This window comes from Lathyrus oleraceus, chromosome 6 (genome assembly GCF_024323335.1).
Source record: "Lathyrus oleraceus cultivar Zhongwan6 chromosome 6, CAAS_Psat_ZW6_1.0, whole genome shotgun sequence".
Lineage (NCBI taxonomy): Eukaryota > Viridiplantae > Streptophyta > Magnoliopsida > Fabales > Fabaceae > Lathyrus > Lathyrus oleraceus.
The window spans coordinates 194404687-194420451 of NC_066584.1; the positions used below are offsets into that span (position 1 = coordinate 194404687).

At 36.9% G+C, this 15765-nt stretch overlaps 1 protein-coding gene across 1 annotated transcript; it reads right to left on the reverse strand.

Moving 5' to 3' along the window:
• Positions 1–6517: 6517 nt before the first annotated feature.
• Positions 6518–9596, reverse strand: LOC127094004 (F-box protein At3g58530). The gene is made up of 12 exons (XM_051032885.1): positions 9255–9596; positions 9116–9175; positions 8939–9022; positions 8722–8852; positions 8563–8638; positions 8191–8261; positions 7480–7566; positions 7333–7405; positions 7184–7251; positions 7036–7104; positions 6837–6942; positions 6518–6758 (listed from the first exon to the last, which is right to left on the reverse strand). The coding sequence occupies exons 1-12, from the start codon at positions 9447–9449 to the stop codon at positions 6693–6695; spliced, it is 1086 nt and encodes a 361-aa protein (XP_050888842.1). The 5' UTR covers positions 9450–9596; the 3' UTR covers positions 6518–6692.
• Positions 9597–15765: the final 6169 nt, after the last annotated feature.

Sequence of the window (15765 nt, forward strand, 5' to 3'; positions counted from 1 at the left end):
GGATCCTATCCCAAATTACTCCTCCTGGAACACCCCAATGGAATGGTGTATCTGAGAGAAGAAATTGAACCCTGTTAGACATGGTCCGATCCATGATGAGTCACGCCGATCTTCCAAACTCCTTTTGGGGACATGCACTATTGACAACAACTTACACACTTAACTGTGTTCCATCCAAAAAGGTTGAGAAGACACCATATGAGATATGGAGTGGTAAGAAACCACATATGTCTTATATGAAGATTTGGGGTTGCGAAGTTTATGTGAAACGACAAATTTCAACTAAGCTTGAGCCCAAATCTGACAAATGCTTATTTATGGGGTATCCTAAAGAAACAAGAGGGTATTACTTCTACAATCCTTCTGAGGGCAAAGTGTTTGTCGCTCGAACTGGAGTTTTCCTAGAAAAGGATTTTATTTCCAAAGGAATCAATGGGAGGAAAGTAGAGCTTGAAGAAATTCAAGAATCACAAAGCATTGATACACCTATGGAGGAATTAGAGCAGGAAACACAAGTAGTTGTGGAAGAGCAACCTGCTTAAGTAGAACAAGACCAGCGTAGGTCAGACAGGATACGTCACCTACCTGAGAGATATGGATATCTCATAACTGATCAAGGTGATGTATTACTCATGGACCAAGATGAGCTTGTGACCTACCAAGAGGCTATAACTGGTCCCGAGTCTGAGAAGTCGCTAGAAGCCATGAAATCTGAAATGGATTCCATGTACACAAACCAAGTTTGGACCTTGGTAGAGCCTCCTGTAGGAGTTAACCCTATAGGATGCAAGTGGGTCTTCAAAAAGAAGACTGACATGGATGGTAAGGTACATACCTATAAGGCAAGACTGGTTGCAAAAGGATATAAACAAATTCATGGGGTTAACTATGATGAAACCTTTTCACCAGTTGCAATGCTTAAATCTGTTCGGATTTTATTTGCTATTGCTGCATATCATGATTATGAAATATGGCAGATGGATGTCAAAACTGCTTTCCTTAATGGGAATCTTCTTGAGGATGTGTACATGACACAACCTGAAGGATTTGACATACCTGAAGAAGCCCAAAAGATATGTAAGTTACAAAGATCAATCTATTGATTGAAGCAAGCTTCCAGAAGCTGGAATCTTCGTTTTGATGAAACAGTAAAACAATATGGATTCATCAAGAACGAAGATGAACCTTGTGTCTACAAGAAGGTTAGTGGGAGCATGATCGTTTTCCTGGTATTATATGTAGATGACATATTACTCATTGGAAACGATGTCCCTACCCTACAACAAGTAAAGTCTTGGTTGGGGAAATGTTTTCTATGAAGGACCTGGGTGAAGCAGCCTATATATTAGGAATCAGAATCTATAAAGATAGATCACAAAAACTTCTTGGCTTAAGTCAGAGTACATATATAGACAAAGTGCTGAGACGCTTTAATATGCATGATTCCAAGAAAGGATTCATACCTATGCAACATGGCCTGTGTCTATCAAAAACACAATCCCCTTCAACTAAGGAAGAAAGGGATCGCATGAATAAGATTCCATATGCATCTGCAATAGGATCTATCATGTATGCCATGTTATGTACTCGACCAGATGTCTCATATGCTTTAAGTGCAACGAGTAGGTACCAATCTGATCTTGGTGATGCTCACTGGGTAGCTGTCAAGAATATCCTTAAGTATTTGAGAAGGACTAAGGACTCATTCTTGATATATGGAGGTCAGGAAGAGCTGGCTGTAATTGGATACACCGATGCTAGCTTCCAGACAGATAAGGATGACTTTAGATTGCAATCTGGTTATGTGTTTTGCTTAAACGGTGGCGACGTGAGCTGGAAAAGTTCAAAGCAAGATAAAGTTGTTGATTCTACAACCGAGGCCGAGTATATTGTTGCCTCAAGTGTAGAAAAGGAAGCTGATTGGATCAAAATCTTCATTAGTGAACTTGGCATAGTTCGTAGCATTGTGGATCCCATTGGTCTCTATTGTGATAACAATGGTGCTATCGCACAAGCTAAGGAGCCTAGATCTCACCAACGATCCAAACACATACTTATGCGTTATCACCTCATTCGAGAGATAATAGATAGAGGAGATGTGAAAATATGCAGAGTACCCACACTTGACAATATTGCTGACCCACTGACAAAGCCTCTTGCGCAGCAGAAGCATGATGGCCATACTAGATCTATGGGCATTAGGGGTATGCCTGATTGGCTCTAGTGCTAGTGGGAGATTGTTGGTGTAAGCCCTAGAGGCCAATACTTATGGTACTTGTATCGAATTATTTATTAATAATAAAAGGCTTTTTCTTTATTATGTTTGTTTAATAAAGTCCCTAGAATAGCTAGTCCATTTAATGTATCAAGTGTGACTTGATCATGAGATCACACTAAACATAAAGACACTATTCTTAAAGTATCCGTAGTCGAGCTTTATTGTGAAGTGGGATAACATTAAAGCATTAAGGCTATTATGTATATAGACTGATGATCACATCTCATGGATCATGGATAAGGAGTTATCAAGTCCTAAACATAGGTATGAATATTAAGAGTAATATTTATACTGGATTGACCCGCTATGAGAATAGTATATAGAATATTATGCAAAGTGTCATAAGTTATTCTCATGGTGATAATGGTGTATACCACCCTTTGACCTGAAACCACTATGGACCCTAGATGTAGAGTCGAGTGCTTTATTGTTGATCAAACGCTGTCCTTAACTGGATAACCATAAAGACAGTTGATGGGTACTCCACGAAGCATGATGAGGGACATGAGTGACCTAGATGGAATTTGCCCATCCTGCGTAACATGATAAATGTCTATGGGCCCAATATTGAACTGGACAAGGATGACACGGTCTATGCCTTGTGTTCAATATAGACATATTGGCAAAAAGGTAATTATATACATAAGTATTATCACAGAAGGATTTGTCAGATCACATGACATTTTCGTATCTTGGGTAGCAGTGATGTGTTGCTAGATACCGCTCACTGTTTATTATGTTAAATGCATGATTTAATATAATTGCCAATGTCGCGAAAACCTACAGGGTCACACACAAAGGACGGATTGATGAGAGATAGAGTAACTAAGGAACACCGTAAGGTACGGTGCATTTAAGTGAATTGTAGAACATCGTAAGATACGGTGTACTTAAGTAGAATACGAAATTTGGTAATGTACCACGCGCTTAAGTGATTTTGGGCATATTATAAGATATGGGCCACATACACTTAAGTTGGCTTTTTAGCTTGAAGCCCACATCAGTGGTTCTATAAATAGAACCCTTGTGCAGAAGCATTAATTGCGGTTGCATTTTCATTTTCTCTCTCTCTATCTATCTATCTATCTCTCTCACTCAAAGCCTTCATTCGTAGCAGCTAGCACTGAGATTGAAGGAATCCGTTTGTGTGGACTGAGTAGAGGCGTTGTCGTCGTTCAACGTTCGTGATCGCTTCGTATATCTTCATCAAAGGTTTCAATCGTCACAAGAGGTAACTATTTTATCACTGATCATGCCCATTCGTAAGGATCACTAAAGGAGAAAAATTTAATTTCCGTTGCGTCTTGGATTGCCCTTCTCCTTCAGTTAAGCCAGTGCCACCTCTGACTGATGAGATTACTGAGGATGATGAGCCACCTCAGGCACTTGGAGGAGGCCCTGTAGAGTTGTCAGTGTTGCCTCTGTACCCAGACCATCCTTCCATACATATCTGGAACGGAGAGGTGACATTAGTTTGATTCGTTCTTTTTAAATTACATTTATTATTATATTCCATGTTTCTGACATCGATTTATTTTTATGCAAGATCGTGAATCGTTGAAGTTTATTAACCATGTGCGAAAGATTACTGGCTTGCCTCACCCGAATGAGGAGTCGTTTCAGGCTATTTTGTCCCTATCTGGGATGAAGGACTTGTCCATGACCGGTTATATTACGGTCAACCACGGGATGCTTAATGTATTCGTGGAGAGATGGCACGTTGAGATCTCGTCATTTCATCACCCGCTTGGTGAGATGTCTATCACACTCGATGATGTGTCTTGTTTGCTACATCTTTCGATCAGGGGAAAACTTTTAGATAATGTGAGGATTACCAGAGAGAGGCACTCGAGATGATGGTAGATTATCTGGGAGTTGACCTAGAGGATTCCATAAGGGAGTTTGAAAAAACCAGAGGGGTTCATGCTAGGTTTAAATTCCTATAAAAGGTATATACATATGAGATCCTTAGAGTTGAAGAGGCTAGAGGTGATAACAAGCAGGTGGGGATCCATAGAGCGTAAGAGCATACATGTTATATTTGGTTGGCACTACAATTTTTATGGACAAGAGTGCCACTTGTACATATGTCGTCTACCTACGGTATTTTGAGTACTTCGAGCGGATCGATGAATACAATTGGGAGTCGCTTGTTTGGTCTACTTGTACTCGAAGTTATCAGAGGGTTATAGGTGGAAGACGAAGTAGGTCACAAGAAACATCACATTACTGACAGTAGTATTTATTGGTCTTTTAATATTTCTGTCATTTTCATTGCATTTTTTGCAACATCCTTACTTATGATTCCTGTGTTCCATTACTTTTCAAGCTTGGATCCTCCAGCACTTCCTTCTCATCTCCAGATGGTCGTGTGTACCGACTTGCATTGAGGATATGTCGTGTGCTTCTGTATTTTCCCCACTCATAGGGAACCAGGAGATAGAGTCGTTCAGAGTGTATCTTGATCGTTTGGTTGCTAAGGATATGCACTTCAACAACTATGTTGATCACTGTGAGACACGACCATTTGATGATATAGTTTTATACTCGGGATGGTTGGCTTGCAACTCACGTCTCACATTTCCTCATCTTCCTTAGCGCGTCATGCGGTAGTTCGGCTACACTCAGACTATTCTCAGACACCCCGTTGTCTCTATTTCTCCTGCTATGACACGTAGAGAGATGGATGTCATGTTTTATGATTATCTTAGTAATATGGTACCGGAGGAGACACAAAGTACCATAGCAGAGAGCGACTAGAGCTACATCGATGGGTACATCTGATGGTTCTTCAGGGTGTCACATTTGTATATGGTGCAGGTTTTCTCAGAAGATCTATTAAGGTCAGCTCCTCAGGAGATACTAGAGGAAGAGCATGCACAGTTAGATCATGCTCATGATGTCTTGCCTAGATGTCCTCGCATAATGGAGATTGCATAGGAAGGAATTGACAAGCGTATCTTCCTTGATGGGTTTGGGGTGAGGCAGGTCCTAGATGCCATTATTATGGAGGCACAAGAAGCATTGATGTATCAGAGACATCGTCAGAGGACGGGGGTAGAGGAGGCTGAGGAGCACGAAGAGCCAGAGGAGCTGTAGTCCGACATACGTAGTAGTATATAGTAGTTGTACTTTTGATTCATTACGGATTGTATTTTATTTTCACTTCATTCTACTTTATCGTGTATTTCAACCTTATTTACATATGTCATTTTTGGACCATCTGGATTTATATGTCATTTTTTCATATCGATTGTATGGTTTAAATCACATCACATAACAGGGTTTTTAACATTTATAAATCATCACTTTCATCTGTGTAACTATAAAACAAACATAATCTACATTGTAGAGTACAAAGATGCATCTTTAAAACAATTAACGTGTAAAATGGACGTTTTTGAGAGGAATGTATGATGTATGTGTTAATATATTTCGGAGATGTATCTCCGGATTAGTTAACGTTTTGATTTTAACAAGATACGTCCGGAGATGCATATCTAGAATTTGAAGGGTATTCTGGATTTTTCATGGGGTCTTTTTCTACCCCATAGGATGAGATAAAAAAGTCTCCTTTTAAAAATCCTAATGATAAAATGGCCCATCTTATATAAGACTTATGAACATCAAGAAATCAATGTAAAGTGTAGGAAATTGGGAGGGATAAGAAAAGATGAAGGGAATATGATGCAGCAAGGTTCAAAATAAAAGGGAAAAAATTTTAAGATCAATTTTAAGATTTTTTTTATTTTAGTTTAAGAGACTAAAAGTAATACATTAACGGTGTAAAATAATTTTACATTGCATATCTATTTTCTCTTAGTTTAAAACTGTTTCCAAATATGAAAAAAAAATCAAATTCAAATCTAATTTTTTCAATTAAGTTTTAATTTTAAAATTAACTTTTAAAATTAAAAATCTAAAAACTCACAACCACACCAAAGATATGCTTACTTTTTTTAATTATTGAATGCAAATGCTAATTTGTAAGAAAATTTATATACATTAACCATTGATAGTTGGTATAAAATAAATTCTTATGTTGAAAACAATAATCAAGCTTTTTTTTATTAAGCTGAGAGGTAATGAAATCATCTAACTTTTAATAGTTTTAAACTATGGTATTAACTTTGAAATCACTCTTTAATGGTAGTATTCTTTTTTAAATGGTTAAGCTAATGAGAGTTGTTCTGTTTACTTCACAAATAAATAACTATTATCACATGAACACAATAATAATTTGAAGAAAAATAATGTATAATTAAATGTAAGTACGTGTGTAGTTGGACACACCTAATGCGTACTCAATCCGAAGTGTCAATGTTACATAGTTTAAAAATAATAGCTTCGGAGATTATTTTGCTCCCATAAAAAAAATAACTACTTTTGTTACCAAAGTTTCACTAACCAGAAATTAACTATGCACTTTAAAGCATTTCAAATATGGAAACAACTGAAGCAACTCTGCGCGGCTTCGTTTCTGCAAGAAAAACAAGGAACAGTTAGACGACAACATGGTTCGGTTAAAACTTGTTATTGGTTTGAAATAGGAATTTGCCTTAATGCCAATACATCCATTCACATCAAGTGTCATAATGCTGTTAGAACATGACTTTGAGAGTGCCTCGAGACATTTATCGGTCACGCCAACTATTCCGAATAAGCTGCAAATATGGCCATCCAATACATCAAGCCAAAAAGTGATTCTAGGAAAACAGTTATCCAAGTGCAATAAACTTCTCAAAATATGATAATACCTTAGAAATTCAAGAGAGGTGCAACTCTGTGAAATGGCTATAACCCCTTCGTCAGTTACATGTACACACCTATCACGTAAAATTAGATACAGCTCGATTACTTTCATAAAATGAGATAGACTGATATTCAAGTTGATCATGAGTTTACCAAGTCAGATTGAGGGATACAAGGTTCTTGCATTTCGAAATACATTGAAGTCCTTCATCGGAAAGATTCTGCGAGCGAAACTTATTTCTATTAGTAGTTTGCGTTATATAGGGTTGTCCAGAGAAATCTTCAACGACCGAAGATTTTACCTGGGCACCACAGAGATCCAAAAACGTGAGACGTGTCAGAAGGCCGATTTTCCTGTAAGCTTCATCTGTGAAACTGAATAAGAGTAATACGGTGAATTTTCAGGGAAAGATAAGTTGAACTTCAATAGGTTGAGTTTCAATTCCTACCTAGACACTGCATAGAGATTCAAACTTTGAAGGGATAGGCATTTCTGCAATAACTGCTTCAGTCCCTCGTCGGTTAACTTGACGCACCTAGGTGTCAAATTATGAGATGTATATATACGTTACGAACCCTCAAGAAATAGAAAGTTTATCAACATCAAATCAAATCTAAATCTATAACATAATTTCAAACATCTCAACACTCCCCCTGCAGTTGGTGCGTGTCATATGCATCTAGCTAGTTCCAACCTCACTTGTGTGGTTGCTCATTAGTCCAATGTGATGATCTACCCCAGTGTTTTAGGCTTCCCCTGAAGTTCTGACAGAGGTATCAGAGGCTGGAATGACTCGATGGGGGTCAGGGAGAGCGGAAGTGGTTCCGGATGTTGTATCAAGGACGCGAAGAGTCTCACAATTGAGGGAAAGAATGTTGATGTATCAAGTGTGAGTTAGAAGTCTCTTATTGAATGGAAGTGTATATGTTGAGCAACATATAATGGAGATAACTTATATACCTAATACCTCAAATATAGTTTATACTAATCAAATATGAACAATCAAATCCCTTGATTAGGGGTTAAGATCAACACCGAATCATCTAAATCTATAACATAATTTCAGATATCTCAACACAAACAATTTCAGACAGTTAATGCAAAACGGTAAAAAAAATATATAACTCATCATTTGAGTAATGATATTTACAATCTATACCTTGTCAAGTTTAGCGACTCTAGTTTTGGGTAATTGTCAGCAACAAATTGTACACCGCAATCTGAAATATTCTGCAATTATCATATCAAACCACTTATTTCAAAAGACACAAGTACCAAATTTAAAAAAAAAAACACTATCATTTTCTAACAAGATGATTCAGAACTCTAGTGCATACAATATACTTCACGGTCACGAACTTGATATTCAAAATTGATTTTAGTTGAATAGCGTGCACGCACATACATAGACACACACAGGCACACACATAGACACACACGCACACGCGCACTGTATGCATGCATTTCTTTATAAATAAACATTCAATAGTGAGGTGATATAAAATTACAACTCCAAGGTATCACCATGTACCTTACAACCACTTATATTCAAATCAACAATGTGTTTGCAATTCCTCACTATATGCACTAGTCCACCATCAGTTACCCTGAAATAACACTCAAAAATTAAATCCAAACCGATATTTTCAACTGCTACCAACATTGCGCGTTAATAAAAAACTTAACGCACCTGACGTTCCAGTAGATGGAAAAGTTTTTTAGCCGAGGACAACAACTGGTTATCGCTTCAATTCCGGTATCCGATATTTTCTGGCAGACGTTGAGATTTAAAGACTCCAAGCTTTGAAGAGAATCAAAACACTAAAAATGCTTAAAATAATTAAGTCAGAAAATCACATTCAATCTATATTCTACATCATTGGGCAAACATTGTCAACTATGGTTACCTTTTGTTTAATAAGTATGAGATGTGTGTCTTCAATGTCTCTTGCAAATTCAAGGTTAATCTCTTTTACATGGCTATATCTAGGCTACAAGAATAAACAATTAAATTCCATAGCAAAACAGTATTAATCACAAATAAAATTTCATCTAAATTGAATGAAAATGGATAATTAACGTACCAGAGAAAGAGCAGCTATAAGGCGATTTCCGGAATTATTCAACTCACGAAAATTGAGTAACTAGTAATAAGAAGAAGAATCCATTAATGATAGAAGAATGAAGGGGAAAGGGAAAGTGAAGATTGATGTGAAGACTTACTTGCCAGAGGGGTTGAGAAGAGAGAAGGGTGCGATAGAGGAAGGGACTAACGAGGAGGAGAGAAACGAGGTCGGTGTGAGTGAGAGTGAGAGATGAAGTGGAGGAAGAAACTAGTTTGAAGACTTTGGGGACTGTGTCTTTGGACCAAACATCGTCGTCGTTTGTCTCTGTTGCTGTGGATGTTCTTTCCTCCATTGTTTGTTTCCGCCCCCAACTTGCTAGGGACCGATTTTACGCTCCTGCCATTTTTTCTCTTTTTTTTTTCTTCAATGAGGTTTCAGTAAATAGCTTGTTATTAAAATAAGAGAAAAAGAAAGTAAACGCACTACACTGTGAACCAATACAATACAGTACAATACAATATAATACAGTTAAATGTATTACGCAAAATCATAATGATATTTTTAAATTAGTGATATAAATTGTTAAATAATAAACGTTTATCAAGTTTATTAAATGATAGTGTAAAATAATTTTATACTATGTATTATTTTTAATTTTTAAAAATAAATCCTTCATTGATGGGACTACAAGTTCTTTTCTCGTAATGTTCATTTGTATTGTTTTCTTCCGAAATAAACAAATGAATTGTCGTTCGGTTAAGTCAGTTCAGTTATTAACTCTGCAGGATAGATGTGTGAGTTTGAACCCATAACTATTTGACAAAACAAATGTAAGTAAGTCGTTGGCAGTGGCGGAACTGAGGGGGGACGTGGGAAGGTCACGACCACCCCTCAACTTTTTGTTTTTTTTTAATTCATATATATTAAATTATTAAAACATCCTTATTTTAAATTAAAATTAATTTTTATTTTTTCTTTTCCATTCAAAGTTAGGTTAAAATACAGATAAGGCAAAACGCTCCTACCTTTCCTTTCTTTCTCATATGGGTTTGCTACCGGCACGACGACACCGGAATCGGAACAGATTAAAGTGATTGGCATCTAATATATCAAATTCATTTAGAAAACTATCCTTTGTAGAAGAACATAACAAGTTGGTACAAGCTGCCCAATTAGAAGAAATTGCTTATTTGTTAGAGATTGATGAGATTGTAACTAGTAAAGGTGCAAATCAAGTTGGTACATTGAAATGAGCTGGAGATACTCGTTGGGGATCACATTACGATTCAATTTCTAGCTTGATAAACATGTATGAAGCAACTTGTTTAGTTTTAAAAAAAAATTGCAAAAGATAGAGGGAGTTATGCTACACATGGGGATGCAGATAGTTGTTACAATTACTTGAAGGCATTTGATTTTATATTTATTTTGCACTTGATGAAAGAAATCATGGGAATAACATATATGCTTTGTCAAGCCTTACAAAAAAAATCAAGATGTAGTTAATGCTATGAACTTGGTTCGTTCAACAAAACATCTTATTCAAGGTTTGAGAGAAAATGGTTGGGATATATTGTTTACTAAAATGGTATCTTTTTGTGAAAAGCATGGTATTGAGATTCCTAATCTTAATGATGTTCATTCAACAACAAGATTTGGACACTCCCGTCTTGAAGAGAATCAAGTCACAATTCAACATTACTTTAAAGTTGAAATCTTTTTCACTACCATTGACACACAGTTACAAGAGTTGAATAGCAGATTCAGTGAGCAGGCAATGGATTTGTTAACTCTTTCTTGTTCTTTATCTCCTAAGGATGGATATAAAGCTTTTAGCATTGATACTATTTGTTCTTTAGTTGAAAAATATTATCCTATGGATTTTAGTGATCAAGAGAAGAATAATTTGCAATTTCAACTCCAACATTTTCTATTTGTTGCTCGTCAAGTATCAAACTTGAATAATTTATCAAATATTCAAGAACTATGTTCATGTTTGGTTGCACCTGGACAAGCTGAAACTTACTTCTTGATTGATAGACTACTTCGTCTTATCATGACTCTTCCCGTTTCTACGGCCACAACTGAGAGTTCTTTTTCAGTAATGAAAATTATTAAGACTAAGTTGAGAAACAAGATGGATGATGGGTTTCTTGGAGATAACATGACAGTATATATTGAAAGGGAGATTAGTGCAAGCATTAGTTTGGAGTCAATTATTGACGATTTCATGTCACTCGGAACGCGTAAAGCATTACTTTAAGGTAGTTTTAAGTCATGTAATTTAATTTTTTAGTAATTAACTTTGTATTTATTTTAACTTTAATGTTTTATTTAAAATACTATTTAAATTTTATTTATAATCTTTATTTTACGTTAGCGGTCATCCCAAATTTTTTTATCTGGCTCCGCCACTGGTCGTTGGTTATTTTCTTTATTTAATTAATTTAATTTTAAATTTAATATTATTTATATTAGATATTTTTATTTTGTAATTATAAAATAAATATAAAAATACGGGCATTTTAATCAAAATGTTATTCTCGTTATAAGAGAATGGTGATGTGCTCCAATATCGTGCTCAATAGAGTTTTAATTTGAATTGGGCCACATAGTTGGGCTAGTTTTATTGGGCTAGTTTTATTGGACCTTTAGTTAGTCTAAAACAATTGTCTTACAAGTCTTTATCCTTACTATTAGTAATGCATTTACCTCGAGGATGGTCACCATGTATCCTCGCACACATAGGGTAAAGAGGTAACACACTTAGGGAACTTGAGTACACTTGAGTGACGTTACAGAATCAAGGCTTTGTCATGCATGTTAGTCGTGGCTTTTGATTTTCCATTGATTCTATGTTGTTGATATTGGCGTTCTCTATGCCTACAAATAGAGAACCCAACATTGGTTTTCTCTTTATCGACTTCTTTCGTCATTGTGCAAAATCAATTTTATTCTTCTCTTTGTGATTCCTGCGAGCATTGTTGAAACTTTTTGGGCTTTAAAATCTTTGTTCTCAATCAGCTTGCTCTTGATTCTTCAGAATCTACAAAAACATATAAGCATTTGCTTCTAACCTTTCACTTTTATCTTATTTGCATCATCTCTTGAGTGATGGCCAACTTCAAAAACCTAAAAATCCATTTATCAACCTTGGTAGTGAATGTAGAATGGAGAATCCCTATTGGGATGTGTTAGCTCAAATTTTCGACGCCTACTTCAAAATTACCAAAATTGGAAAACATGTACAGCTGGCTTCGACTAAGAGGTGATTCGACCAGCTGAAGGTAGACTGGCTTAGCTGATTAAGTAAAGATCAACCTTATAGCTGAAATTTCGGAGCAGTTCCTTAAGGAGCGGTTAAAAAACGGTTTCAATCAAAGATTTGAAATTTAAATAAAGGAGTGAAGAGTGTCTTTGTTAGAAACCGCAAGGATACACGTGGAAGTAGAGTGAGCGAACATACGCATGCAGGACGCCACGTGTATCGATGTGATTGAAGAACCCTCAAAGCGGTTATTTCGATCCAGTATAAATATAGGGTCTTAGAGTTAGAAAAGTATGTCAAATTGTGTACAAAAACTTATAAATTTACTAAGTATTCGTGTGAAGAAGAACTGTAAAACGCAGAATGTACGTTGTCTACACCATTGTTTAATCATTTCAAAGCATTACAAAGTTATCTTTACTTTTCTTTCAAAAATATCTTTCCTTGCTTTTTACTCTCAAACACTTTATTTCTTACTTTGTCATTTACAAGTTTAAAGATCTTTAGTTCCTTTCGTTACTTTGAACTTTTACCTTACATTCTTAAAGATTTCAGCACTTACCAACCTTTTTGATTGCTTTCAATCCTTCTACAAAAAATCCTGTCATTTACTTCTTCTTTAATAGTTCTAAATACTGATTTAAGATTGTTCTTTTGTTCAAGTCACTCTTTTGTCTTTAGTTTTTATTTAACGCTTCGATTTGACGTTTAGTTCGATCATTTATCAATGTTACGCTTACGAGAACTTTAACACATGTCCTAGAATCAATTTGATCGATCCTGTAAGTGACCAAATTTAGAAATTTGGAAGATCAGCGGTTGTTTACCATTTTTCAAGGTAAACAAATTAGCACGCCCAGTGGGACCAGTGCTAATGTTCTGTTTGATTGCTAAGTTTTGTTTGAGAAAAGAATTGTTGTATGCTTTTAAGAAGTGGTAAAATAGCCATAAACGACGAACGACGAATAGGGAGAGAACCACAGACGGGGATGGCGAATATGAATCCGCCAGAAACTCAGAATTCTCAAAACCCATCAACTAGAAGCATAATGCCTCCTTCTTCTTTGATGGGGGAAAATACAGGCACGACACATGCATCCAAAATAGTTTTGTCTATGGTGAGTTCGATGACTACGCATTCGATCTCCCACTCTGAACCAATTCTGACTTATGTTGGACCTAGGGGACCTCCCCATACTCCTTCATCGATTAGGTACATCCCAAATAGGCCGTTGGTACCCCCTGGTTTTTCAATACCATTTGGTGGTCGAGAACAGCTGCATGGAATGCTTACTTCAATGATGGCCAATCTACAGAATGTGGGTTCTAGTTTTTCGGAACCAGTGGCTAACATAAATTCACCAGTACAAGGGTCCGGGATAAACATGGGTCGAACCAATCAGGAGTTAGGTTTAAGACACCCAGTACAACTACCCACTCATACCAACAATTTTACGACGGTATGGAGGCAACAAATGGACGAAAGCAATCATGAAATGGTCTAGATGTTGACTCAAACTTTGGCCACTATGCTAAATCCTTTGATTCAGAATACAACTCAGTCGAATCAACAGATGATAACACAAGTGGCTCGAATGTCTGAGTATCTTGGTATACCTCAACACCAACGTCCCCTGCCCAAGGATTGGGTAAGAGAGAATCAAGAGCCCACGCTTAAGGAAGACCTCACCATTAATCAGATCCCATAAAATCAAGGAGGAATAGTAGTACCTCCTAGAATCGAACCACACATGCACAGGGAACCAAGGGTGTTAATGGTAAATAGGAATTAGAATGTCGATGATATCATATGGAAAGTTCGACATGATGGTGTGGCAGTAGATAATAATCTATCCGCTATAGTCGAGAGAATTATGGTTCGAAATGGAGTGATTTTTGGTCTTAGAAGACCCAATTATACGTCGCCTTTGGTAGAATATGTCTTACAGACAAATGCGCCCCTAAGGGCCAAAATCCCCAAATTCACCAAGTTTGCTGGGGATACTACTGAGTCTACTGTCGAACACGTGGCGAGATACCTAATTGAAGCTGGAGATATGTCAAATAACGAGAATCTTCGGATGAAATATTTTCCAAGTTCTCTTACCAAGAATTCTTTTACATGGTTCACAACTTTGCCCCAGAATTCGATCCATTCACAGAACCAGCTCGAAAGAATGTTCCATGAACAATTCTACATGGGGCAAACAAAGATAAGTTTGAAAGAGTTGACTAGTGTCAGACGAAAATTCACTGAGCCAATTGACGACTACCTGAATAGATTTTGACTACTCAAAGCCAAGTGTTTTACGTAAGTGCCAGAGCATGAGTTGGTCGAAATAGTCGTTGGGGGCGTTGATTACTCGATTAGAAAGAAGTTGGATACTCAATACCTAAGGGATATGGCCTAGTTGGCTGGCAGAGTTCGACAGGTAGAATGATTAAAAGAGGAAAAGGCTAGAACAAATAAAGGTAAAAGGGTAGCCTGTGTCGATTTTAGGAAAGACCATGAAGATTCAGGCCTTGAAGTTCCAGACTTCGACGATACTGAGATTGATCTTGCTGAGTTGACACAGGGGCCACCATATGCGTGCAAAGTTTTGGCCCCTTCGAACGGGAGAAACCCTGTTGAACCTGAAAAGAATGACAGGTTTCCTAAGAAAACATATACTTTCGACGTTACAAAATGTGATGAAATCTTCGACTTACTGTTCAAAGATGGTCAAATGATAGTACCTCCGGGTTCTAAAGTACCTCCTTTAGAAAAAAGAAAGAAACGAGGGTTTTGTAAATACCATAGTTTTTTGGGTCATAAAACGTCTCAATGTTTTCTTTTCAGGGATCTGGTGCAGAATGCAATCCATGAGGGAAAACTCAAGTTCGGTGATAAGCCACGGAGCCAGATGAAAATCGACTCTGATCCTCTACAAATTTCTAAAGCTCATTATATTGAGCCAGAGGAGGTGAATTTCATTGAAACTGCTGATGATTTCTGTATGACCGAAGTTACTGAAGACTTCAGCCATGAGCCTATCATGGTTAAAATACAAGAGCACTTCGAGCAAGCACCTCATGATGGTTTGGCCTTAAGGGGTACAAAGGACATCAAGAAGGAAAATGTTGAAGCCTCAGATATCAAGGATGCTAGAGATTCAAAGTTAGTAATGATCACTAAAGAGACTGCTGATACTTTCGTTCAGCTGGACAAGGCTACTGACGGCCTTCAAAAACAATTCCAAAAGCTGGCTATTACTGAGGATATCCACATGGAAGTTAATATGGTGGAGGTATCTCGAGAAGTTTCAATGGAAGTCGGTGATGAAGATAAACAAGAGGAATACAATAAGGTCGCCTTTCCTCAGGAAAAAGAAACATTTGTCAGATTTCCTTTGGAGATGCC

What these genes read in the sequence shown, in the direction of transcription:
- LOC127094004 (XM_051032885.1), bottom strand. Translation starts at nt 9,449, where the DNA reads ATGGAGGAAAGAACATCCACAGCAACAGAGACAAACGACGACGATGTT. An exon ending in TCATACTTATTAAACAAAAG is followed by an intron (nt 8,853 to 8,938) that starts GTAACCATAGTT and finishes AAGCATTTTTAG; the next exon opens with TGTTTTGATTCTCTTCAAAG. An exon ending in ATGGATGTATTGGCATTAAG is followed by an intron (nt 6,759 to 6,836) that starts GCAAATTCCTAT and finishes TTTTTCTTGCAG; the next exon opens with AAACGAAGCCGCGCAGAGTT.